At 43.8% G+C, this 24,041-nt stretch overlaps 1 protein-coding gene across 3 annotated transcripts in view; it reads left to right on the top strand.

The window, feature by feature from the left end:
• stat1b (signal transducer and activator of transcription 1b) overlaps nt 1-23,589 on the top strand; it is a 37,484-nt gene extending 13,895 nt beyond the window's left edge. For 2 of the 3 annotated variants that reach the window (XM_074112239.2, XM_074112240.2), the window contains exons 3-24: nt 696-840; nt 1,219-1,314; nt 1,619-1,708; nt 1,909-1,987; nt 2,234-2,343; nt 2,427-2,578; nt 2,743-2,901; nt 10,997-11,089; nt 11,329-11,388; nt 11,553-11,582; nt 11,676-11,766; nt 14,657-14,698; nt 14,816-14,899; nt 15,173-15,271; nt 15,710-15,845; nt 16,121-16,176; nt 16,265-16,356; nt 16,476-16,615; nt 20,198-20,383; nt 20,765-20,840; nt 21,196-21,292; nt 21,983-23,589. In XM_074112239.2, the coding sequence (XP_073968340.1) occupies nt 696-840; nt 1,219-1,314; nt 1,619-1,708; nt 1,909-1,987; nt 2,234-2,343; nt 2,427-2,578; nt 2,743-2,901; nt 10,997-11,089; nt 11,329-11,388; nt 11,553-11,582; nt 11,676-11,766; nt 14,657-14,698; nt 14,816-14,899; nt 15,173-15,271; nt 15,710-15,845; nt 16,121-16,176; nt 16,265-16,356; nt 16,476-16,615; nt 20,198-20,383; nt 20,765-20,840; nt 21,196-21,292; nt 21,983-22,093 (2,224 nt within the window). In that variant the 3' untranslated portion in view covers nt 22,094-23,589. Of the gene's footprint in view, nt 1-695; nt 841-1,218; nt 1,315-1,618; nt 1,709-1,908; nt 1,988-2,233; nt 2,344-2,426; nt 2,579-2,742; nt 2,902-10,996; nt 11,090-11,328; nt 11,389-11,552; nt 11,583-11,675; nt 11,767-14,656; nt 14,699-14,815; nt 14,900-15,172; nt 15,272-15,709; nt 15,846-16,120; nt 16,177-16,264; nt 16,357-16,475; nt 16,616-20,197; nt 20,384-20,764; nt 20,841-21,195; nt 21,293-21,944 lie in introns of all 3 variants that reach the window. The other variant, XM_074112241.2, reaches the window with a different exon arrangement.
• Nucleotides 23,590-24,041: the final 452 nt, after the last annotated feature.

Below are 24,041 nucleotides of genomic sequence, written 5' to 3'. Positions count from 1 at the left end.
GTGTAGTTTACACAGTCAGTATGTGTAGATGCATTTGAAGGCTGTGGTGCAACTGCTCTCATGATGTATTGTGCTTTGTTTGGCCTTTTTAACCTAGATCGAGAAAGCCTGCGCCAACTACTGTAATAAGAAAACTGAAAGTAAAAGTAACATGCTTGTAAAGGTTGTGGACTACTTGAAATGTTAGTTGTCGTTGGTGTAAGTTTGTTGACCTTTTTCACCTCACAACTTTCACCTCACAAATTACTGCAAAAAAAAGTAATTCCTTTGTGCCAATCATCGTGCCCGCATTTGGACTCTGGCCCTGCCCACTCTAGCTCAGAGTGGTTATAGCAAATTTGGCGGCCGACCAAGTTATCAGTGTGTTTTACTAGAAGTGTTTGGCAGTGCATCCGCGATAACCACAAGTTCATTCCTAGTGTAAAAGAAGATTGTGTATGTGATTACTATGTGTGGTGGTGATAAAGATTAATACAATTCCTGGACTGAGATGCATCCGTACCATTCTTGCCGGACAGCCTGTAGCGAGTCAGAACCAAGTATATCAGCATTCAGTCACTTGCGGGTGAGGGCTCAGAAGCCAACTGCTCAGATGACTCCAGCTAGTCGTTTTTGCAATTACTGTGTTCCGTGGGCTGGTTGCTTTCATTTCAAAGGATGACAATTTTTAAGTCCTTTTGGTTGACCCCCTTCAGGGACATGGTGGCCACCAGCGTTTCTCTTGCAGCGGTCCGTTTCCATGACCTCCTGGCCCAATTGGACATTCAGTACAGCCGCTTCGCCCTGGAGAACAACTTCCTGTTGCAACACAATATACGCAAGATTAAACGCAACCTGCAGGTAAGGCCAGGGTCGAACTCTGAATTAATTTGTAAGGACTGACATAAGGGAAACACTCAGGCGCTGAGTATTGAGTATTGTTCTATTAGACTGGTGTTTTGATTCTTATAAGAAAGAATGGTACTCTGAAGATTTGTTTTAATGTCAGATCAGGGCCAATAAGGATTAAGGGCTTCAACAATGTTTCAAGCTAATGTAATGAGTCAGCCGTCCTAATCAGAGTAAGGTTAGACAATCTTAGGTTCTCTAAGCCAGTAAGTAACCATTTCATTGTTTGAGTTTATGAGCAGGAAAGAACAGTGGTCCTTTAACGCATCCTTGAGGAACACCAAAGTCAACTTTAAATTGTAAAATGTAAAGTTGAGAAACTTTTCCCAGGACCACTTCCAGGAATACCCTTTGCAGATGGCCATGATAATCTGTAACTGTCTGAAAGAGGAGAAGAAGATCCTGGCCTCCATCATCAAAAAAGAGGTGAGACACTGATCTTGTCTTTTGCATACTGCTTAATGGAACTCTGTGAGTATTTCTGTTGTAGTGTGTGTGTGTGTGCACATGTTCTGAATTGTGATTATGATGCATCTTCTTAGAAAAGTTGCTATTGCATGGAGAATTAATATTTCAGCACATTTCTTAGCAGCATAGATATAAAAAAGAAATTGGTTAAACTGCCTTTGATATTGTATTTGTATGTTCGATTATTGCTGCAACAGACGGAGCATTTCAGTGTGACCTGAGTGTGAAACCAGACCAAATGTTTGTGAATTTTTTTTGTCAGGATAACGTGGGGTCCACACCAAACAACATGGTGTTGGATAAACAGAAGGAGCTGGACAACAACGTTAAAGACCTGAGGAACCGAGTTCAGGTGCGGTCATTTGGACAATATCATGTGTCACTGGTGATGTGGATTTATTATCATGCACCCTACCACGACACCGCCCATTGTCTTGTCATTCTACATGAGCAATAACCAGTTGAACAGCCTACGAAAGGGGTAGAAAATGTTTTTCACAAACACCATCATGAGACATGACCATTCAAATGTGTGACTTCTGCCCTCTTCAGGATGCAGAGCATGAGATTAAGTCACTGGAGGACCTACAGGATGAACACGACTTTAAGAAGAAGACCCTGCAGAGCCGAGGTACTGTAGGAGTTAGCCTGGTCCTAGTCTCTTTCAATAGCCTGGGTCTGGGAGAAAAGATTAGATTGGTGCCATATCTGTATATGCTTTAGCCAATGTGAAGGCACTGTAAAACATATCTCACTCCTACTGTACTAAAACTAGTTTCCAGGCTGAAGCATCTGTGCTGTGAAATTCCAGATGTTTCTTATACTATCGTATTGTGAATGCTTACCGCTATGTAAATGTTGATTCTGTCATTGTCAGTGGAACAAGAGGTGAATGGGATGGCACAGTTACAGGCGGTACGGAAAGAGATCCGCGAAGAGGAGATTGTCATCAGAAAGATGTTCATCAAACTCAACATAACCAGAGGGGTAGGAATGTGTGTGCACGTGCGTTCTTGCATGAGTGTGTACACTGTATGGTTAGACTGATGTTTGTTTCTCCCGACCTATAGGTGGTGGTGAATCAGATTTCTGACATCCTGTGCTTGGCCGAGCAGATCCAGTTCAACCTGGTGACAGTGGAGGTACCTGAGTGGAAGCACAGACAGCAGATAGCTTGCATCGGTGGTCCGCCTAACGCCTGTTTGGACCAGCTACAAATCTGGTCAGCCCTGCCTCTAGTCCATGTTAGCTTTAGCCCCTAGCCCTAGGCCCAGTTCATATCCGAACCCTTATATTAAACTTTGTTCAAATACTTTCAGCAGCAATATTTTCAACCCTCATTCACTGTGTGTGTGGTGTGTGTTTGTTTGTTTTGTCTGTATGCAGGTTCACTGCTGTGGCAGAGGGCTTACAGCAGGTGCGTCAGCAGCTGAAGAAGCTCCAGGAGCTGGAACAGAAGTACACGTACGAGAATGACCCCATCACTCAGGGCAAAAGCGCTCTGGAGGAACGCGCTCTCACCCTGTTCAAGTACCTCATTGTCAAGTGAGATCCGCTCTATGACACCTACTATGTGTTTATGTTCCTGTAGGGATCACATACACATACACATGTATTCACTCACTGAATGGTAGTTAACTTTGCCTGAGACCTGAAGACTTGAGTCAGCTCCCAGTGTTAATGTCTCGACTCTAGGCTCTGTTCCCCAACTGGCGGCCCGCAGGTGGTTTTATTTGCTCCCGCAAGTTTTCTAAGCAAAAAAATTATTATTACTAGGTAAAAAAAAAAGAAAAAAGATTATCATTGTTGGACATACAGAAGACTGTAAAAATACCATGAAATCAGCTCCAACTGATTTTTATTTTGTTCATCTGTTCCCAAGTATTCCCACACATAGAGAGACACGTGATCGTATACAAATGTAAGCAATGTTTGAAATGATTACTGTGAGTGGACCAAGTACTTGGAGTTTGCTCAAAAGAGGAAAGGTAGAACAAACGAGTCAGGAGCAGGTTTTCTTAATTGAATCTTCGTCTTCACAAGAACAAGGAACACAAGGTGAGTATCTTTAAACTATAACATAAATCACGGGTGTGTGACCGCCTTCATGATCCTCCCGTGGAGAGCTAGCTTCGGGTGGTCGTCCAGATCCGTGGTGACCATTCCCAAGAGGTGGAATGTCCCATTCTTCTCCCTTCCGAAAGGTACGTCCTCTCCTCTGTAGAAACTCTCAAACACTCTTTTCTTTCTCCCCTCTCTGCCGGTTCCCTCCTCTCTCTTGTAGGGGAAAGAGAATTGCTCATTAGTACCGTCAGCTGTGCTTAATTGCCTCTGACCACCTTGACTCACATGCTGGGCTGGGCAACTGTCCACTGGAGCTGCCTGCCCCCTGGTGGTCCTTCCACATACCTCCCCCCTTAGGACCGGACCGGAGAGCCGGGCACCAGACGTGCCGTCTTGGTCACGTCGGGACAGCGCGTCCGCATTCCCGTTCCTCGATCCAGCCCTGTAGATGACATGGAACGATAACGGTTGTTAACCTGTCTGGGCGAGGGTCCCACCCTGGTCAACAGCCAGTGGAATCGCGTCGCGCGAAATACAAATACCTCATAAATGCTATAACTTCAATTTCTCAAACATATGACTATTTTACACCATTTTATAGATACACCTCTCCTGAATCGAACCACGTTGCTTTACAGCAAAAGCAAAACATTAGATTATGTTAGGAGAGTACCCTGCCAAAAAAAAAATCACACTGCCAATTTCAAAGCAACTAGCATGCATCACAAATACCCAAAACACAGCTAAATGCAGCACTAACCTTTGACAATCTTCATCAGATGACACTCCTAGGACATCATGTTACACAATACATGCATTTTCTGTTCGATAAAGTTCATATTTATATATAAAAACAGCATTTTACATCGGCGCGTGACGTTCAGAAAATATTTTCCCTCAAATGCTTCTGGTGAATTAGCGCTACAATTTACAAAATTACTATTCGAAAACATTGTTAAAATGTAATATTGTCATTCAAAGAATTATAGATTAACATCTCGTGAATGCAACCGCATTGCCAGATTTAAAAATAACTTTACTGGGAAATCACACTTTGCAATAAACGACGTGGTATGCTCAGAAAAATAGGCTAGACGATACATGTTAGCGCCATCTTGGAACCATCTAAAATCAAATATACTACTGTAAATATTCCCTTACCTTTGATTATCTTCATCAGAAGGCACTTCCAGGAATCCCAGGTCCACAACAAATGTAGTTTTGTTTGAAAAAGTTAATAATTTCTATCCCAATAGTTCCTTCTTGTTAGCGCGTTGTGAAGGCTACTCATAATGTACTGAATCGCACGGGACTTGTCGTCACGAATGTGCAAAAAATATATATTTACGTTCATTCAAACATGTCAAACGTTGTATAACATAAATCTTTAGGGCCTTTTTCAACCAGAGCTTCAATAATATTCAAGGCGGACGATTGCATTGTCTTACTAAACGTTTCGGAACAAAAGTGTTCCCATGGGCGCCCGCGTCATAGTAGTAATGGCCCTCCCCCTGTGACCAACATTCCAAGCCTCTCTTTGGGTCAGTTTCTACCATAGAAGACTCAAACCACTTTGTAAAGACTGTTGACATCTAGTGGAAGCCTTAGGAAGTGCTAAATGATTAATAAGTCCCTGTGTGTTTCAATGGCAAAGGCTTGAAAGTGATTCCACACATCAGATTTCCACTTCCTGTTAGGATTTGTCTCAGGGTTTTGACTGCCATATGAGTTCTGTTATACTCACAGACACCATTCAAACAGTTTTAGAAACTTTAGAGTGTTTTCTATCCAAATCTACTAATTATATGCATATTCTAGTTACTGGGCAGGAGTAGTAACCAGATTAACCTCTTACATCTAGACGTTCCGCTAGCGGAACACCTGCTCCAATTGCCAATGATGGGTGTGGCGCGAATTACAAATTCCTCAAAAATACAAAAACTTCAATTTTTCAAACATATGACTATTTTACACCATTTTAAAGACAAGACTCTCCTTTATCTAACCACACTGTCCGATTTCAAAAAGGCTTTACAACGAAAGCAAAACATTAGATTATGTCAGCAGAGTACCCAGCCAGGAATAATCAGACACCCATTTTTCAAGCTAGCATATAAAGTCACATAAATTCAAACCACAGCTAAATGCAGCACTAACCTTTGATGATCTTCATCAGATGACACCCCTAGGACATTATGTTATACAATACATGCATGTTTTGTTCAATCAACTTCATATTTATATCAAAAACCAGCTTTTTACATTAGCATGTGACGTTCAGAACTAGCATACCCCCCGCAAACTTACGGTGGATTTACTAAATTACTCACGATAAACGTTCACAAAAAACATAACAATTATTTTAAGAATTATAGATACAGAACTCCTCTATGCACTCGCCATGTCCGATTTTAAAATAGCTTTTCGGTGAAAGCACATTTTGCAATATTGTCAGTAGATAGCCCAGCCATCACGGCTAGCCATTTAGACACCGACCAAGTTTAGCCCTGACCAAAGTCAGATTTACTATAAGAAAAATGTTATTACCTTTGCTGTCTTCGTCAGAATGCACTCCCAGGACTTCTACTTCAATAACAAATGTTGGTTTGGTTCAAAATAATCCATAGTTATGTTCAAATATCCTCTGTTTTGTTCGTGCGTTGAAGACACTATCCGAATGGTAAAGAAGGGTTACGAGCACAACGCATTTCGTGACAAAAAAAATCTAAATATTCCATTACCGTACTTCAAAGCATGTCAACCGCTGTTTAAAATCAATTTTTATGCTATTTTTCTCGTAAAAAAGCGATAATATTCCGACCGGGAGTCGTTGTATCCGTTCAAAGACGAAAGAATAGAAACATGGAGTCCCATTGTCCGCTGATAGACCACTTAGCAAATGCGCTAATGCTTTTCAGCCAGGGCCTGGAATTATGTCATTCAGCTTTTTGCCGCCTTCTGAGAGCCCATGGGAGCCGTAGGAAGTGTCACGTAACAGCAGAGATCCCCTGTATTGGAGAGAGATAATCAAGAAGGCCAAGAAATGGTCAGACAGGGTACTTCCTGTTTGGAATCTTCTCAGGTTTTGGCCTGCCAAATGAGTTCTGTTATACTCACAGACACCATTCAAACAGTTTTAGAAACTTTGGAGTGTTTTCTATCCAAAGCTAATAATTATATGCATATTGTAGTTTCTGGGCAGGAGTAATAATCAGATTAAATCGGGTACGTTTTTTTATCTGGCCGTGAAAATACTGCCCCCTATCCCCAACAGGTTAAGCAAGAAACCATCTGGCTATTCTGCTATTGTTTCTCTTACCGGCCATCCACATGAGGGGAGCATGGTCAGTAACGAGTAGGTAGTACCGGAGATAATTGAGGGCCCACTTAATGACTAGGGCCTCTTTCTCTGTGGTAGCATATCTCTGTTCCCGATCACTGAGCTTCATACTTATAAAGAGAATAGGCCTCTCTGCTTCACCTTCACCCTGAGCTAGGACGTCTCCGAGCCCCGTATCTGAGGCGTCTACCTGCACAATGAGCTCTTGGGAGAAGTCAGGAGCCTGCAGGACGGGATCAGAGCACAGGCTATCCTTTAGCAACTGGAAGGCATATTCGGTCTTGTCCTTCCACGCTACACGGTTTGGCAGGTTTTTCTTAATGACGTTTGTGAGGGGGTTGGCAATGGTTGCATACCCAGGGATGAAACGGCAATAATATCCCGTTGTCCTCAAGAAGGCTCAGACGTCCCGCTTCGTCTGGGGCCGGGGCCAGTCACGAATGGCCCTGGTCTTTTCTGCCTGTGGACGTATTTTCCGTTCCCCACGGTGTATCCCAAGTATTCCGCGTCGGACAGATCCAGGCAGCATTTTTTTGGATTGGTCATCAGCCCTGTAGCCTCCAGGCTCACGAGCACCGACCGTAGTCGCAGGAGGTGGCTATCCCAGTCCTCACTATGGATGACCACATCGTCTATGTACGCCGCCGCGTACTCTTGATGGGGCCGTAGAATGGCATCCATGAGGCGTTGGAAAGTTGCCAAAGCCCCATGCAGTCCGAAGGGCATCCTCACATACTGAAAAAGCCCTTCCAGTGTGGCAAAGGCAGTCTTTGGGCGGTCCTCCAGAGCCACCGGCACTTGCCAATATCCCTTCGTCAAATCCAGGGTGGTGATGAACTCCTCCACGGCCATCAAAGCCACACCCTCCTCTCCCCCATGGTACTTCTTCAGCAGGTTGATATGATAGAGTTGGACCTTCTTCTTCCTGTCCGGTTGCTTGATGAGGTAATTGACTGGTGAGACCCTTTCCATTACCTCGTAGGGCCCCCTCCACTGCACCAGCAAGCAGTGTTTGGCCGTGGGCACGAGTACCATCACTTTCTCTCCCACGGTGAACTCCCTGGGTGTCGCTGACTTATGGTCGGCCTGGCCTTGAGTCCATTGCACCTTCTCCATATGCTCCTTTACTATGGGCCAGACTGCCGACAGGCGGTCCCTCATCAGTATAACATGTTCTATCGTCGACCGGAACGGGCATAGTTGGGCCTCCCATGTCTCCTTGGCTAAGTCGAGGATCCCTCGACATGGCCTGCCGTAGAGCAATTCCATTGAGGAGAACCCAGTAAACGCCTGGGGTACTTCTCACAGGACAAACATTAAGTGGGGCAGAAGCATCTCCCAGTTTTTCCCGTCTCTGGACACCACTCTTCTCAACATGCTTTTAATCATTTTGTTCAGGCGTTCGCACAAACCGTCTGTCTGCGGATGGAATATGCTTGTGTGTATCTGTTGAACCTGGTATAACCGACACAAGCCCTTCATCAACCGGGACATGAATGGGGTTCCCTGGTCGGTTAGTATCATCTTGGGAAGGCCCACCCGGGAGAACAGCATGAACAATTTCTTGGCGATTCCCTTTGACGATATGTTGCGAAGGGGTATGGCCTCTGGGAACTGGGTAGCATAATCTACGACAACCAGGATGTACTCGTGTCCTCTGGCGGATTTCGGGAAGAGTCCCACGAGGTGCATAGCTATGCGTTCGAAGGGAGTCTATATAATGGGGAGAGGAATCAAAGGATTATGCAGGTGTGGCCGTGGGGCCGTACGCTGACATTGATCCACGTCCTACAATACCTTGCCACATCTCGGGTGACACGGGTCCAATGGAACCTCTGCATGATTCTGTCGATCGTTTTGTCCTGTTCCAGGTGTCCTATGACGTGGGAATGGGCTAGCTGTAGGACAGTATCCCTGTATGGTCTAGGCACCATTAGTAATTCCTGTTTTTCACCCCTTCGTTGCACGACCCAATACAAGAGGCCCGCCTGATTACATAGTTGGGAAGCGAGGGCTCACCTGATCCGTCGACATTCCTCCCGTCAATCACCTTCACCTTCCGCATGGCATCCCATAGGTCTGCGTCTCTATGCTGAGGTACCGAACTGTCCCTTTAATTCTTGGGGCAGGTCGACCTCGGTAGAAGGGTGTGGAGGTTGTTCCCCATCCCCGTCTGGGGTGCCCGGGGAGAATCCCTTCCATGTTCCCTCCTCTGATGGGTCTTCAAATATAGTCCTTAGCCTCTGGTGGCTCCTTCCTTCCTCCGTCGTGTATAACCCTTCGCAGATGTCTTTATTGGAGGTTTCCTGGAATGGCTGTCGGAGGCGTTGAGTCTGTATTTGTCCTCTGCTCCAGAGGTTGAGGCTTTGTTTCCTTTTAGGGCTACTACCTCGGGCTTGGACTTGGTCTTTTTTTTCCTTCTGCTTTCCTGCCCCCCTACGGTGGCCCGGCTCTTGGCGTGTGATAGAGAGACCTGATCCCCGTTGTCCGATGCGTAACGTCATCTGCCGAAGCTCCTTATATAGGGGACAGTCTCTCCCGATCAATAATGGCACCTTCAGCTGGGGTACTTTCCCCGCCCTGACTGTACACCTTCCTTTCGGGTTGAGAATGGACAGACTCATGGTGGGGTAATAGTGGGTGTCTCCATGGACACAGGACATGGCTACTTAGTCTGGTAGCAGTGTTGCTGTGGTCACCATCTGCTCCTCCACTAACGTAACCATACTTCCCGAGTCGAGAATGGCTACCACGTCTTGTCCTTCTATTCGAACCGGAATCTCCGGGGTTAGTCAAGGAACAGGCTTGGCAGAGTCCTTTCGGTCCTCCGTTTCCCCTTTTAACAACTCCCATGTAGATCGGTATGTTTCCTTAGCCTGGGCTATGTCATCGGCTGACAACAGGTTAGCTTGCCCCACGACCCTTTTTAAGTCCCTGGGTAATTCCCTCAAAATCTTGTCCACTACGAGCGTCTCTATGGCATGTCCTACTCCCTTCCCGGGCTCCAGCCACTGTTTCATTGGACGGCCATATAGGTCCATTGATGGAACTTTACAGCTCTATCTCGGGCGGTCAGCTGGCACCGGGACAGAATCTCGGTTTTTATTCGCCCATACTTAGCAGCTTCGCAGGGGTCCAGGTCAGAGTAGGCTTCCTGGGCTATCCTGGTCAAAAGAGGAGCTAACGCACTGACCCATTCTGTGGGGGGCCACGGTGGCCATCCTTTCGAATGTCATGATGAAAGCCTCAATATCATCTTCCTTTGAAAGGAGAGGTATGATGGCGTGAGCAGCCGCTCTCGGCTTTACTCTCGGTTCTTCTCGCCGGCTCAGCTGTTGTTGCATGAGTTCTGTGGTTGTCTGCTGGGCCGTGATCAACTGTTGTAGTAGAGCGTTATCCATCCTTCTTGAAGGGTTCCTCTGTGTCTACAGGTAGATTTTTGTTTTCCTCACTTATCCCTGTGTCACTCGTCCACCTAGTGCCCGCATTCTCCACCAATGTGAGCGGACCAAGTACTTGGAGGTTGCTGTAAAGCGGAAAGGTGGGATAAACGAGTCAGGAGCAGGTTTTCTTAATTGAACAAAGTTCTCTATTGAGGTAATTTTTCCTTCTCAAACACTCCAACACAATCAATGATGATATCCCAAGGAAAACACAAATCTTCTTCTTCACAAGAACAAGGAACACAAGGTGAGTATCTTTAAACTATAACATAAATCACGGGTGTGTCACCGCCTTCACTGTCCTTCCATGGAGAGCTCCCTTCGGGTGGTCGTCCGGATCCAGGTTGACCATTCCCAAGAGGTGGAGTGTCCCCTTCTTCTCCCTTCCGAAAGGTACGTCCTCTCCTCTGTAGAAGCAAACACTCTTTTCTTTCTCCCCTCTCTGACGGTTCCTTCCTCTCTCTTGTAGGGGAAAGAGAATAGCTCATTAGTACCGTCAGCTGTGCTTAATTGCCTCTGATCACCTTGACTCACATGCTGGGCTACTGTCCGTGGGAGCAGCCTGCCCTCTGGTGGTCCTTCCACATTATACTTTTGGTCAAATATTATATCCCTTTGGGCTTCTTGCGGTCAATTAGCAGTCTACAAATTATTTGTAATTATGTTCCGACTGTCCACTCAAGAAAGAAATCGAGCTGAAGTTGATGATCCCTGCTCTAGGCTTTAGTGGAGTGCCATAGGAGTGTCCTTATCGGATGTTTGACAGAATGTTTTTGTGGCGTCTGTCTTTTAGCTCTATCGTGGTGGAGAGACAGCCCTGTATGCCCACTCACCCTCAAAGACCCATGGTGCTGAAGACTGGGGTGCAGTTCACTGTCAAAATCAGGTGATTGTGCCAGCGCTACACACTCCAAACGCAATGTGCAATACTGTGTTACTTGTAGCTAGAAGAAGCCTGCAAACCCAGAGGAGTGTTGGTTAGCCATCCATGCTGTAACTCCTCAATTAAGACCCACACCATAACACTACACTCTTCCATCCATATTAGTTCCTGATAGTCATTTGGCTTGCATTGTGATTACTTTATTGGTATCATAATACTCTTGCACCCGATAATATCCCCAGACTCCTGGTGAAGCTCCAGGAGTTCAACTACCAGCTCAAAGTCAAAGCTGTGTTTGACAAGTAAGTGAATGAGAAGTATGTACCAGAGCCATATACATACACACGTGTACACATATGGCTTTGGGAACTGCTTAATGTTATATTTAATCAGTTGTATTACATTGTTATATTTTATCAATGGCAAGAGTCAAAGCTTCAGTCACTGATGTATTGTATTTCTTTAGGGACGTCACTGAGAAGAACACAGTGAGAGGGTAGGAAATGTTTTGGTCTCTGTTATCCTCCTTAAACCTGAAGTAGCCTAGTTAGTAGTCATTACATTTCCTCTGATTTTACGTAATTTCCAGGGTCCGGAAATTCAACATCTTGGGAACCAACACTAAGGTTATGAACATGGAGGAGTCCAATGGAAGCTTGGCAGCAGAATTCAGACACCTGGTATGAACTGGCACATTCAGATGTTTTTACTGTATATTGTACATATGATATACTGTGAAAGTGAAAGTGATTTTGTTTTAGGAAATCTGTTCCCAAGTATTCCCATGCATAAGTAGGGAGGCATGTTTGATAATATCATAATGTAATCAAGGTTTGAAATTATTATGTTTTTGTCAAATACTATATCTGTTTGGGCTTCTTGTGATCAATTTGCAGTGTACAAGTTATTTATAAATATGTTCTGGCCCTCCCAACCAACCGCTCAAGAAAAGATCATCCTGCGGCTGAATGTAATTGGGGACCCCTGCTGTACATCAATGATGATAGCGTTATATAGTCTTCATATTGTAATGACTAGGGTTGCAAAGCTACCGGTAATTTATCAAAGGTAATCTATGGTAACTTTGGTAATTTATTATTTAGTAACTTTCCAATTGTTTATTCATATATAGTATAAAATGATGTCTAATGTCTGTGTCCATGAGTTTCTAGTGGATAGACCATATGGTTCAAGAGAAAATAGCCTAATTAATGAGAAAAAAAGCATATTTTTCATTATTTTCAATTAACTGCAACTTTTCCAACTATTTACTTTTTTCACAACTGCCACCAGTTTTGCGCCAAAACATTTACAACAATGACATATTGACTTACTGTCACGGGTGTCGTATGAAAGAGACCAAGGCACAGCATGCGTATCGTTCCAAATCTTTATTTCTATGTGAAACTATGCAAGACAGACAATAAACTATAAACAAAAACAACAAACCGTGACAAAGGGGTGCTACATGCATAAACTCATAACAATCTCCCACAAACACTAGTGGGGAAAAACAACAACTTAAATATGAGCCCCAATTAGAGACAATGATGACCAGCTGCCTCTAATTGGGAATCATATGAAAACCCCAACCTAGAAAAAAGAACCTAGAACACAACATAGAAACTTTAAACTAGACAAAAACCTGACATAGAAAAAATAAACTAGAACCAAACATAGAAATAAATAAACTAGGCAAACCCCCCCCAGTCATGCCCTGACCTACTCTACCATAGAAAAATACGAGCTCTCTATGGTCAGGACGTGACACTTACATGGGCGTCATGCACCACAAAGTATGCCCCCTGTCTGTAAGTTAGATAATTTTTCAAACACCTAAAACAGCTTTTTCCTGAGTCATAATCATTATGCTTAATGCTATGTAACTAAAGTTTTCAGGTGGTTATTTTTTTTAAATGAAACAATATGCTTCTATTCATCTAGTTATTGCTTGCTTTTCTAAAGTCTACCAACCTTGCCAGCAGGCATGCCAGCTAAGATAGTAAAACAAGCTAGCTACTCGAACTTGATTGATAGCCTGAAATGGTTTCTTGGTAGCTAGCTATGAGGTTTGGAGATTGGGAACCTATCTGTGCTAGCGAAAGCCAGCTTCCTAAAATTGCTAAATGGCTAAAAATATTCCAGAGAACCCCCCCACACACAAAAAAAATCATATATATTTTTTAACATGACAAATAGGTTTCATCTTAGAAAATAAAACCTTGAAAGTTACCAAAATTATGGTAATTTACTGGTAAACTTCAAAAGTTTCCAGCTGGGGTTGGAACCGGTTCAGGGTACAAAACCCGAAAACCTGTCACGGTTGTCGTCGGTGAAGGAGGACCAAAACGCAGCAGATAAGTGCAGGCTCATCTTGACGTTTATTTATTTTCAAAATGAATACCAAAATAACAAAACACTAGAACGAACGAACAACAAACAGTCTGGCAAAGCATAAGGCTCAACACAGAACAATCACCCACAAATAACAAACACAAACACACCCTAATATATGGGACTCTCAATCAAAGGCAGATAGACAACACCTGCCTTCAACTGAGAGTCCCAACCCCAATTAACCAAACGTAGAAACAGACATACTAGACTAAACATAGAATACCTGAAAACCAAACAGTGCCCAAAAACCCCGGAATACTTAAACCAAATGCCCCTTCAACAAAACACACCACCCCGAACCACATAAAACGAATACCCTCTGCCACGTCCTGACCAAACTACAATACTAATTAACCTTTATACTGGCCAGGACGTGACAAAACCGAATAAGTTCAGAATTTTCTCAGGAACGGAAAAAGAACCGGGAACGAAAGTGATCTCTAGTTTTCCGGAACAGAACCGTTATTTTCAAGTCTTGAGAATCGGTTAAAAATGTTATTTTTAAGTTAGAAAAATATTCCTAATGTCTATTATACTGTATAGTTCTGTAATTCAGTGAAGTTATAATGCTAGTAATAGCCTATAAACACATTCCAATTCACATCATGTCATGATGTTCAGCGCTTCAAGCCAAGCTTCCTCCATGTCCACCCCTCTCTTACTCTCTCCCCACCCATGCCATTTCAGTCGCATCTCATGCCTGCACTTATCTGACCAATTAAACATGTAAACAAATATTTTACCCATTCCACAACAAGCTGCTCTATTTGCGCTAATTAAATTAATGAACTAAATGAAAAAACAATGTTGACTTCACAGGAAGAGTAAAGGATCGAAAAGGAACTATATGAACCGTTACTTTAGAACAAAAATAAATATGGCTTCTGCTCTGAACAGGTCATTGGAAAATAATTTAGGTTCCAACCCATGGTTTTCTGTAATACACTGTCCCTTTGTAACCCTAGTAATGACCCTAGCTTTCATAAGAGCATTACGAAAGTGGTTTGATGTTAGCATTCTTGCCTTGGGTCAGGCGACCAGGGTTCAAGTCTCCTGCCGATTGCTGTAACAGTATATCGTGTGTGCTGTTCAGAATCATGTTTTTACGTTTTGTTGATGTTGTTCTTCTTCTTTTGGTTACTTTACATTATTTACAACTATTTTCTTCCCCAGCAACTAAAGGAACAGAAAGTTACAGGCAACAGATCAAATGAGGTAAGCAAAGCACATCAGGTGTGAGGATGATTGTGGTGTATAAAACTATTACTATGCAATGTCATAGTAATACATATATATATATATTTATTGATGTACGTCTGTGTGTCAACTCAGGGTCCTCTCATAGTGACGGAGGAGCTCCACTCTATTAGCTTTGAGACTCAACTCTGTCAGCCAGGACTCCAGGTCGAACTAGAGGTCAGAACAACAGTAACCAATCTGTACACTATTGTCATGGCAGAAATATTTGTTAGTAATACACACCAAGGATCCTGACTGTCTGTACTGATGTTCCTATCTGACTTCGTGTGTGTGTGTGTGTGTGTGTGTGTGTGTGTGTGTGTGTGTGTGTGTGTGTGTGTGTGTGTGTGTGTGTGTGTGTGTGTGTGTGTGTGTGTGTGTGTGTGTGTGTGTGTGTGTGTGTGTGTGTGTGTGTGTGTGTGTGTGTGTGTGTGTGTGTGTGTGATCCAGACAATGTCCCTGCCCATTGTGGTCATCTCCAACATTAGCCAGCTGCCCAGCGCCTGGGCCTCTGTCATGTGGTACAACATGCTGACCAGTGAGTTCAAGGTACAACCCCTCTCACCTACCCTTCTCATTCAAGACTAAATCCTCATAGCTACAGTATCTATCTATCTATCTATCTATCTATCTATCTATCTATCTATCTATCTATCTATCTATCTATCTATCTATCTATCTATCTATCTATCTATCTATCTATCTATCTATCTATCTATCTATCTATCTATCTATCTATCTATCTATCTATCTATCTACTTACTGAGATTTTACCCTCTGAGAACTACAGTAACTTTTGTTCTCTTAACTGCCTCCTTACTTATGTCATGTGATCCAGACTGGACAGGTTTAATATAGGGGCTCGAACTCCTGGTCCTGAAGAGCCAGCTGGCGTGCAGGCTTTTGTTCCACCCCAGCACTAACACTCTTCTTCCAAACTATCAGCTTATCATCTCCATCCCTCTCTCTCCTCCTCCTCCTCCTCAGAATCTGTCATTCTTCCTGAGCCCTCCTCAGGCCACCTGGAGCCAGTTGTCAAACGTGCTGAGCTGGCAGTTCTCCTCCATAACCAAGCGAGGCCTCAACGACGAGCAGCTGAGCATGCTGGGAGACAAGCTCCTGGGTGAGTCTTATTGTGACTTGGCGTGGTTTTGTGAAACGACACAGCCACAGCAAACCCATCTGTGATATTAAGGTGCGCTAGTTGGTTATAAAAGGTGGCCATACATACAGTGTGTGAGGTGGCTATTAGTTTTTCTCTACACACATATCTGGCAAGCGAGTCAAGTTGACCAACTCATTTGGCCAACTAATCCCAGATAAAGGCTAACAATGCAAATGTTGCTTAAGGTCGTTCCATTAAATTGAACCAATAATAATGTGAAACTCCTGTGACAGGTCGAGAAGCAGCGGGAAACCCTAATGGGCTCATCCCCTGGACCAAGTTCTGCAAGGTGAGCATCTCACTGGAAGTTTAGTGTTTTAGCCAACCCGTGTGTGTTTACTATGGGCTGTGTATTGAGTGTGTCTTTACCTGAGCAGAATGTGAATGAGAAGAGCTTTCCCTTCTGGCTGTGGATCGAGGGAATACTGGACCTGATCAAGAGACACCTGCTGTGTCTGTGGAATGATGGGTAAAACATCTCTCCAACTCACATTACTTCAGTATGCCTTTCTGAAGACTAGGTTTACATTACTTTTTGGAAAATTTACTTTATTGTGTTATAATCCACTACATCTCTATGGTCTATAGGTGTATCATGGGCTTTGTTAGTAAGGAGAGAGAGAAGGCCCTGCTGAAGGACAAGGAGCCTGGAACTTTCCTGCTGCGCTTCAGCGAGAGCAGCCGAGAGGGAGCCATTACCTTCACCTGGGTGGAGGGCTCCAATAACGGTGTGTGTGTTTTTTTGTGTGCATGTGTGTTTGTAGCTTTGTAGATGAAGGGGAGGAGATGGGTTAAAGAAGGATTTTTAAGCCTTGAGAGAATTGGGACGTGGATTGTGTATGTGTGCCATTCAGAGGGTGAATGGGCAAGACAACATATTTAAGTGCCTTTGAATGGGGTATAGTAGTAGGTGCCAGGTGCATCGGTTTGAGTCAAGAACTGCAACACTGCTGGGATTTTCACGCTCAACAGTTTCCCGTGTGTATCAAGAATGGTCCACCACCCAAAGGATATCCAGCCAACTTGACACAACTGTGGGAAGCATTGGAGTCAACATGGGCCAGCATCCTTGTGGAACACTTTCGACACCTTGTAAAGTCCATGCCTCAACGAATTGAGGCTGTTCTGGGGGCAAAAGTGTGGGGAGAGGGTGCAACTCAATATGAGGAAGGTGTTCCTAATGTGTGGTATATATACTCAGTGTACATACCAATGGACAGACAAAAATATATATATTTTAATTGTTTTTACACATTATGAGTATGTGTCTCTACATCTGTCTCAGGTATATGTGTTTCTGTTTGTATTATTTTACCAGGTAAGCTGACTGAGAACACATTCTCATATCACATTGTGTGGTGTGTGTGTGTGTGTGTGTGTGTGTGTGGTGTGGTGCATTTATGTACAGTTGAAGTCGGAAGTTTACATACACTTAGGTTGGAGTCATTAAAAATCGTTTTTCAACCACTCCACAAATTTCTTGTTTTAACAAACTATAGTTTTGTGCATGACACAAGTAATTTTTCCAACAGTTGTTTACAGACAGATTATTTCACTTTTAATTCACTGTATCACAATTCCAGTGGGTCAGAAGTTTACATTCACTAAATTGACTGTGCCTTTAAACAGCTTAGAAAATTCCAGAAAATGTCATGGCTTTAGATGCTTCTGATAGGCTAATTGACATCATTTGAGTCAATTGGATGTGTACCTGTGGATGTACACTGCTCAAAAAAATAAAGGGAACACTAAAATAACACATCCTAGATCTGAATGAAATAATCTTATTAAATACTTTTTTCTTTACATAGTTGAATGTGCTGACAACAAAATCACACAAAAATAATCAATGGAAATCCAATTTATCAACCCATGGAGGTCTGGATTTGGAGTCACACTCAAAATTAAAGTGGAAAACCACACTACAGGCTGATCCAACTTTGATGTAATGTCCTTAAAACAAGTCAAAATGAGGCTCAGTAGTGTGTGTGGCCTCCACGTGCCTGTATGACCTCCCTACAACGCCTGGGCATGCTCCTGATGAGGTGGCGGATGGTCTCCTGAGGGATCTCCTCCCAGACCTGGACTAAAGCATCCGCCAACTCCTGGACAGTCTGTGGTGCAACGTGGCGTTGGTGGATGGAGCGAGACATGATGTCCCAGATGTGCTCAATTCGATTCAGGTCTGGGGAACGGGCGGGCCAGTCCATAGCATCAATGCCTTCCTCTTGCAGGAACTGCTGACACACTCCAGCCACATGAGGTCTAGCATTGTCTTGCATTAGAAGGAACCCAGGGCCAACCGCACCAGCATATGGTCTCACAAGGGGTCTGAGGATCTCATCTCGGTACCTAATGGCAGTCAGGCTACCTCTGGCGAGCACATGAAGGGCTGTGCGGCCCCCCAAAGAAATGCCACCCCACACCATGACTGACCCACCGCCAAACCGGTCATGCTGGAGGATGTTGCAGACAGCAGAACGTTCTCCACGGCGTCTCCAGACTGTCACGTCTGTCACATGTGCTCAGTGTGAACCTGCTTTCATCTGTGAAGAGCACAGGGCGCCAGTGGCGAATTTGCCAATCTTGGTGTTCTCTGGCAAATGCCAAACGTCCTGCACGGTGTTGGGCTGTAAGCACAACCCCCACCTGTGGATGTCAGGCCCTCATACCCACCCTCATGGAGTCTGTTTCTGACCGTTTGAGCAGACACATGCACATTTGTGGCCTGCTGGAGGTCATTTTGCAGGGCTCTGGCAGTGCTCCTCCTTGCACAAAGGCGGAGGTAGCGGTCCTGCTGCTGGGTTGTTGCCCTCCAACGGCCTCCTCCACATCTCCTGATGTACTGGCCTGTCTCCTGGTAGCGCCTCCATGCTCTGAACACTACGCTGACAGACACAGCAAACCTTCTTGCCACAGCTCGCATTGATGTGCCATCCTGGATGAGCTGCACTACCTGAGCCACTTGTGTGGGTTGTAGACTCCGTCTCATGTCACCACTAGAGTTAAAGCACCGCCAGCATTCAAAAGTGACCAAAACATCAGCCAGGAAGCATAGGAACTGAGAAGTGGTCTGTGGTTACCACCTGCAGAACCACTCCTTTATTGGGGGTGTCTTGCTAATTGCCTATAATTTCCACTTGTTGTCTATTCCATTTGCACAACAGCATGTGAAATTTATTGTCAATCAGTGTTGCTTCCTAACTGGACAGTTTGATTTCACAGAAGTGTGATTGACTTGGAGTTACATTGTGTTGTTTAAGTGTTCCCTTTATTTTTTTTAGCAGTATATTTCAAGGCCTACCTTCAAACTCAGTGCCTCTTTGCTTGACATCATCAAAATCAAAAGAAATCAGCCCAAAAAAATGGTGGACCTCCACAAGTCTGGTTCATCCTTGGGAGCAATTTTCAAACGCCTGAAGGTACCACGTTCATCTGCACAAACAATAGTACGCAAGTATAAACACCATGGGACCACGCAGCCGTCATGCCGCTCAGGAAGGAGACACGTTCTGTCTCCTAGATATGAACATACTTTGGTGCGAAAAGTGCAAATCAATCACAGAACAACAGGAAAAGACCTTGTGAAGATGCTGGAGGAAACAGGTACAAAAGTATCTATATCCATAGTAAAACAAGTCCTATATCGACATAACCTGAAAGGCCGCTCAGCAAGGAAGAAGCCACTGCTCCAAAACCGCCATTAAAAAAGCCAGACTACGGTTTGCAATAGCACATGGGGACAAAGATTGTACTTTTTTTCCCCCTCTGGTCTGATGAAACAAAAATAGAACTGTTTGGCCACAATGACGATCATTATGTTTGGAGGAAAAAGGGGGAGGCTTGCAAGCCGAAGACCACCATCCCAACCGTGAAGCACGGGGGTGGCAGCATCATGTTGTGGGGGTGCTTTGCTGCAGCCAAACCTGACTCAGTTACACCAGCTCTGTCAGGAGTAATGGGCCAAAATTCACCCAACATATTGTGGGAAGCTTGTGGAAGGCTACCCGAATCGTTTGACCCAAGTTAAACAATTTAAAGGCAATGCTACCAAATACTAATTGAGTGTATGTCAACTTCTGACCCACTGGGAATGTGATGAAAGAAATAAATGCTGAAATAAATCATTCTCTCTACTATTATTCTGAAAATGTCACATTCTTAAGATAAAGTGGTGATCCTAACTGACCTAAGACAGGCAATTTTTACTAGGATTAAATGTCAGAAATTGTGAGAAACTGGAGTTTAAATGTAATTGGCTAAGGTGTATGTAAACTTCCGACTTCAACTGTATATCTATGAACATATAGACGTCCATTTCCACGCGGTGGAGCCCTACACTAAGAAGGAGCTGGCCGCCGTCTCTTTTCCTGACATCCTCCGCAACTACAAGGTGATGGCTGCTGAGAACATCCCTGAGAACCCTCTGCTCTACCTCTACCCCAACATCCCCAAAGACAGTGCCTTCACACGCTACTACAGCCGCCCCACAGAAGGTAACTAACAAGCTGTTAGAAATGTATGTGTGTTGAGGAAAGATTGAGTAGTTGAAAAAGGTACAAATGGTGTTGAAGACTTCAATTCCAGTCTAAGCTATTATACACAATATTTACTGCATAGCATACTTTTCTTATTTTGTTGTGCCACACCCTTTTCCCCCATTGAAATACTGACCACTGGTAATGCCTTGCCACAGGAGGTTGGTGAGGGGAGGAAGGCTCAAAATAATGGCTGGAATGGAGTGTGTGATGCGTTTGATACCATTCCATTTACTCCATTCCAGCCATTACTATGAATCCGTGCTCCCCAATTTAGGGGCCACCTGTGTTTGGTTCTGATGATAACCTCTAGACGTCTATAACCTTTGACCTTCTCAGCTGCTGAGCCAATGGAGTTGGAGAGTGCCTCTGAGGCTGGCTACATTAGGACGGAGCTCATCTCTGTGTCTGAAGTGTAAGTCTGATTCTTGTTATGAAACACCTTTTACTGTTTTTATATCGTTTTCATTGATTTAAGATACACCCAACAGACAACACACAAAGCCCAAAGTACAAGAAAAGGTCAAATGAAAAGTGTACGTCTCTTGTTATGTCAGTCACTGAGAGTCACTCACCCATGTCAGCTAACATGTTTTAGATCGGTAAATTAGTCTAGCCAAATATTTCACTGGTAGTAAACATGGTTGAATTACCGACCAGGGGGCACCCATTGATTGATTGTCACTCTCACTCAGATATCATATTAAATACTGCAAACATTTATTTTCTCCTGGTTATGTAACTGTTTGTTGGGTTCTGTTTCTCCTCAGCCACCCCTCCAGACTACAGGACGCCATGCTGCCCATGAGTCCCGAAGTGTATGGAGAGCTGACCAGGATTATTAACCCTGATGAGATTGAAAATGTGGTAGGTTACAGCCAGACAGCACCTGCCACACACACAGATTAGCGACACTGTGGTAGGTTTTAGCCAGACAGCACCAGCCACACACAGAGTAGAGACACTGTTGTATGTTAGTCAGCCAGCAGTAGCCACACACAGTGGTCGGGTTCCCCTGCTCAGCCGTTCCATGCATCAACCAATGGTTGCATGCTACATCAACTGTGCCACCCGGCACCAGATTGCTATAACATATGTGGTTAGTTGATCCGTAAAATAATTATCAGGGAGTAGAAAGATCTGGCATGCATCAGCAACACCTGGGCAGAGGAACGTGACCCACAGTGTGGTAGGTTAGAGACAGACAGCGCCAGCCACACTCAGAGATGAGACAACACATATCTAATCATCATAAAACAACAAAATGTGGAAAAGATGTGAACATTTGAGAAGACAAGACAGCCCTGGGCTAAAATTAGAATGTAAGGTCCTGGCAAATCAGCTGTACCGCTTTATTTCCAAATCTTTCATGGCGAGGGTCGGGATAATTCATGCATTTTTTTTATTTACTATGTGACTGTGCCACTGTGTAACACATGCAATCACAAAAGTGCAGCATTACACTATTGAGATGCAGCTATTTTTTCCCCCTGATCCTATGTTGTCCCTCTCCCTTCAGATGTGCACTCCCTTCCCAAACTAATCTGCCCTCTTCAGGTGGTGCCCAGGAAAATGTGTGTAAGCTCCCGAGCCAAGTACCGAAGACACCACACAAAAAGGATGACGTTTGCAATAGATTTGAAAGCGCAACTGAAACTGTATATGTAGTCCTACGTTATCGTTTTATATACACACATGAGATTTTGGGGCTTTGAGTCCAGCTGTTTGTAATAAGGAATGTCATTCTACGCTACTTGTGGGACAGGGTAATATTTTGTTTATGCATATGTAATGTGAACAACAAAAGGGATGCAGAAAGCTGTTCTTCACCTTGTAAATAGATACGATTTTGTAGTAACTTATAATAAGGAAAATGGTTCAGCTGTTCTGGGTCGTTCCATGAAATGAGTGCCCTTTGATATTTTAGTCAGAAATGTTCCACCAATATTGAATTTTAAAAGGCTGTTATATTAAATGAAGTGGCCTTTAATATAGACCACATGGAGACTTCAATAAATCAGATATTTAATATAATAATAATATGGATAAAGGCTTGCTAAAGTGCCAAAATTCATCAAATATATCTATATTATTTTGTGTACTTTTTACCCATTTTTCTCCCCAATTTAATGATTTCCAATTGGTAGTCTTGTCTCATCGCTGCAACTCCCGTACGGACTCGGTAGAGGCGAAGGTCAAGAGCCATGCGTCCGCCGAAACATGACCCTGCTTCTTGACACACCGCACCAATGTGTCGGAGGAAACACCGCACAACTGGCGACCGCCACAGGAGTCGCTAGAGCGCGATAGGACAAGGACATCACGTCCGGCTAAACCCTCCCCTAACCCAGACGACGCTGGGCCAATTGTGCGTCGCCTCATGGGTCTCCCGGTCGCGGCCGGCTGCGACACAGCCCGGGATCGAACCCGGCTCTGTAGTGACGCCTCAAGCACTGCGATTAAGTGCCTTAGACAACTGCGCCACTCGGGAGGCCACAAATTCAGCATTTTGACACTTAATCCCAACATTTCTCCAAGTTTCTCCAAGCCCTAGTTATTTTGTTGCTTTCACAAAGTCATTCTTTATTTCATGTGAGTAGTGATTCATTTGCATCTGTCCCTCATTTTAAGGTCAATCCTGTTACGTAAACTGAGCTCTCGTTTTAATTTGGTGAAACTATTCCTTTTGAAATATTGCTTTTAAAAGAAACATTGAACGTCTAATAGTCAAATCAGAGTAAACGCAGGTGCGCTGGATCTACTTTTTTTGTTGTTCATTTTCTGGTGTTTTGTGGTGGAAAACTGAGCAGGTCGAGCATAACATGTCAACCCTGTTAGCCATAGATAGGCTAGAAGTGTTTATTCCTCTCTCTGTGCATACCTTTGGTTGTGTTGTTGTGGCTTTGGCAGTTGACACCTAATTTACTGACCATGTCTCATCTGATTATTTTTGTGAGTGTTTACTTTATTTATGGTATAAATTAATTTTGTTATTCCTTTACTCAGTGTGGGGTTTCCCATTGTTTGTTACAATCTTGAGCCAGGTTGTAACAAGTTATACTGAATTTGTGGAACAACCCTTATATGCAAAGTACTTCTAAACTGTACTCACGACTGCCTGGACTTCATTGTTTCAATTAATTAAAAATAAGAGCTGTCTCACATGCCTGAAAAGCTTTGCTTTTTTTAAACATGTTAATTTAAATATATTTATATATGTGTACATATTCCACTGCAAGGAGCAATCACACTCTTGCACACCTCTTAACAAATGAACTTGATCATGTATTCCTTAAAATAACAGAAAAGGACATCCATATACAGTCGTGGCCAAAAGTTTTGAGAATGACACAAATATTAATTTTCACAAAGTCTGCTGCCTCAGTTTGTATGGTGGCAATTTGCATATACTCTATAATGTTATGAAGAGTGATCAGATGAATTGCAATTCATTGCAAAGTCCCTCTTTGCCATGTAAATGAACTGAATCCCCCAAAAACATTTCCACTGCATTTCAGCCCTGCCACAAAAGGACCAGCTGGCATCATGTCAGTGATTCTCTCGTTAACACAGGTGTGCTTGTTGACGAGGACAAGGCTGGAGATCAATCTGTCAT

The sequence above is a fragment of the Salmo salar genome, chromosome 21 (assembly GCF_965601325.2).
Source record: "Salmo salar chromosome 21, fSalSal1, whole genome shotgun sequence".
NCBI classification, from domain to species: Eukaryota; Metazoa; Chordata; class Actinopteri; order Salmoniformes; family Salmonidae; genus Salmo; species Salmo salar.
The sequence above is the reverse complement of the archived record's forward strand: the minus strand, read 5'-3'. Positions and strand labels throughout refer to the sequence as shown.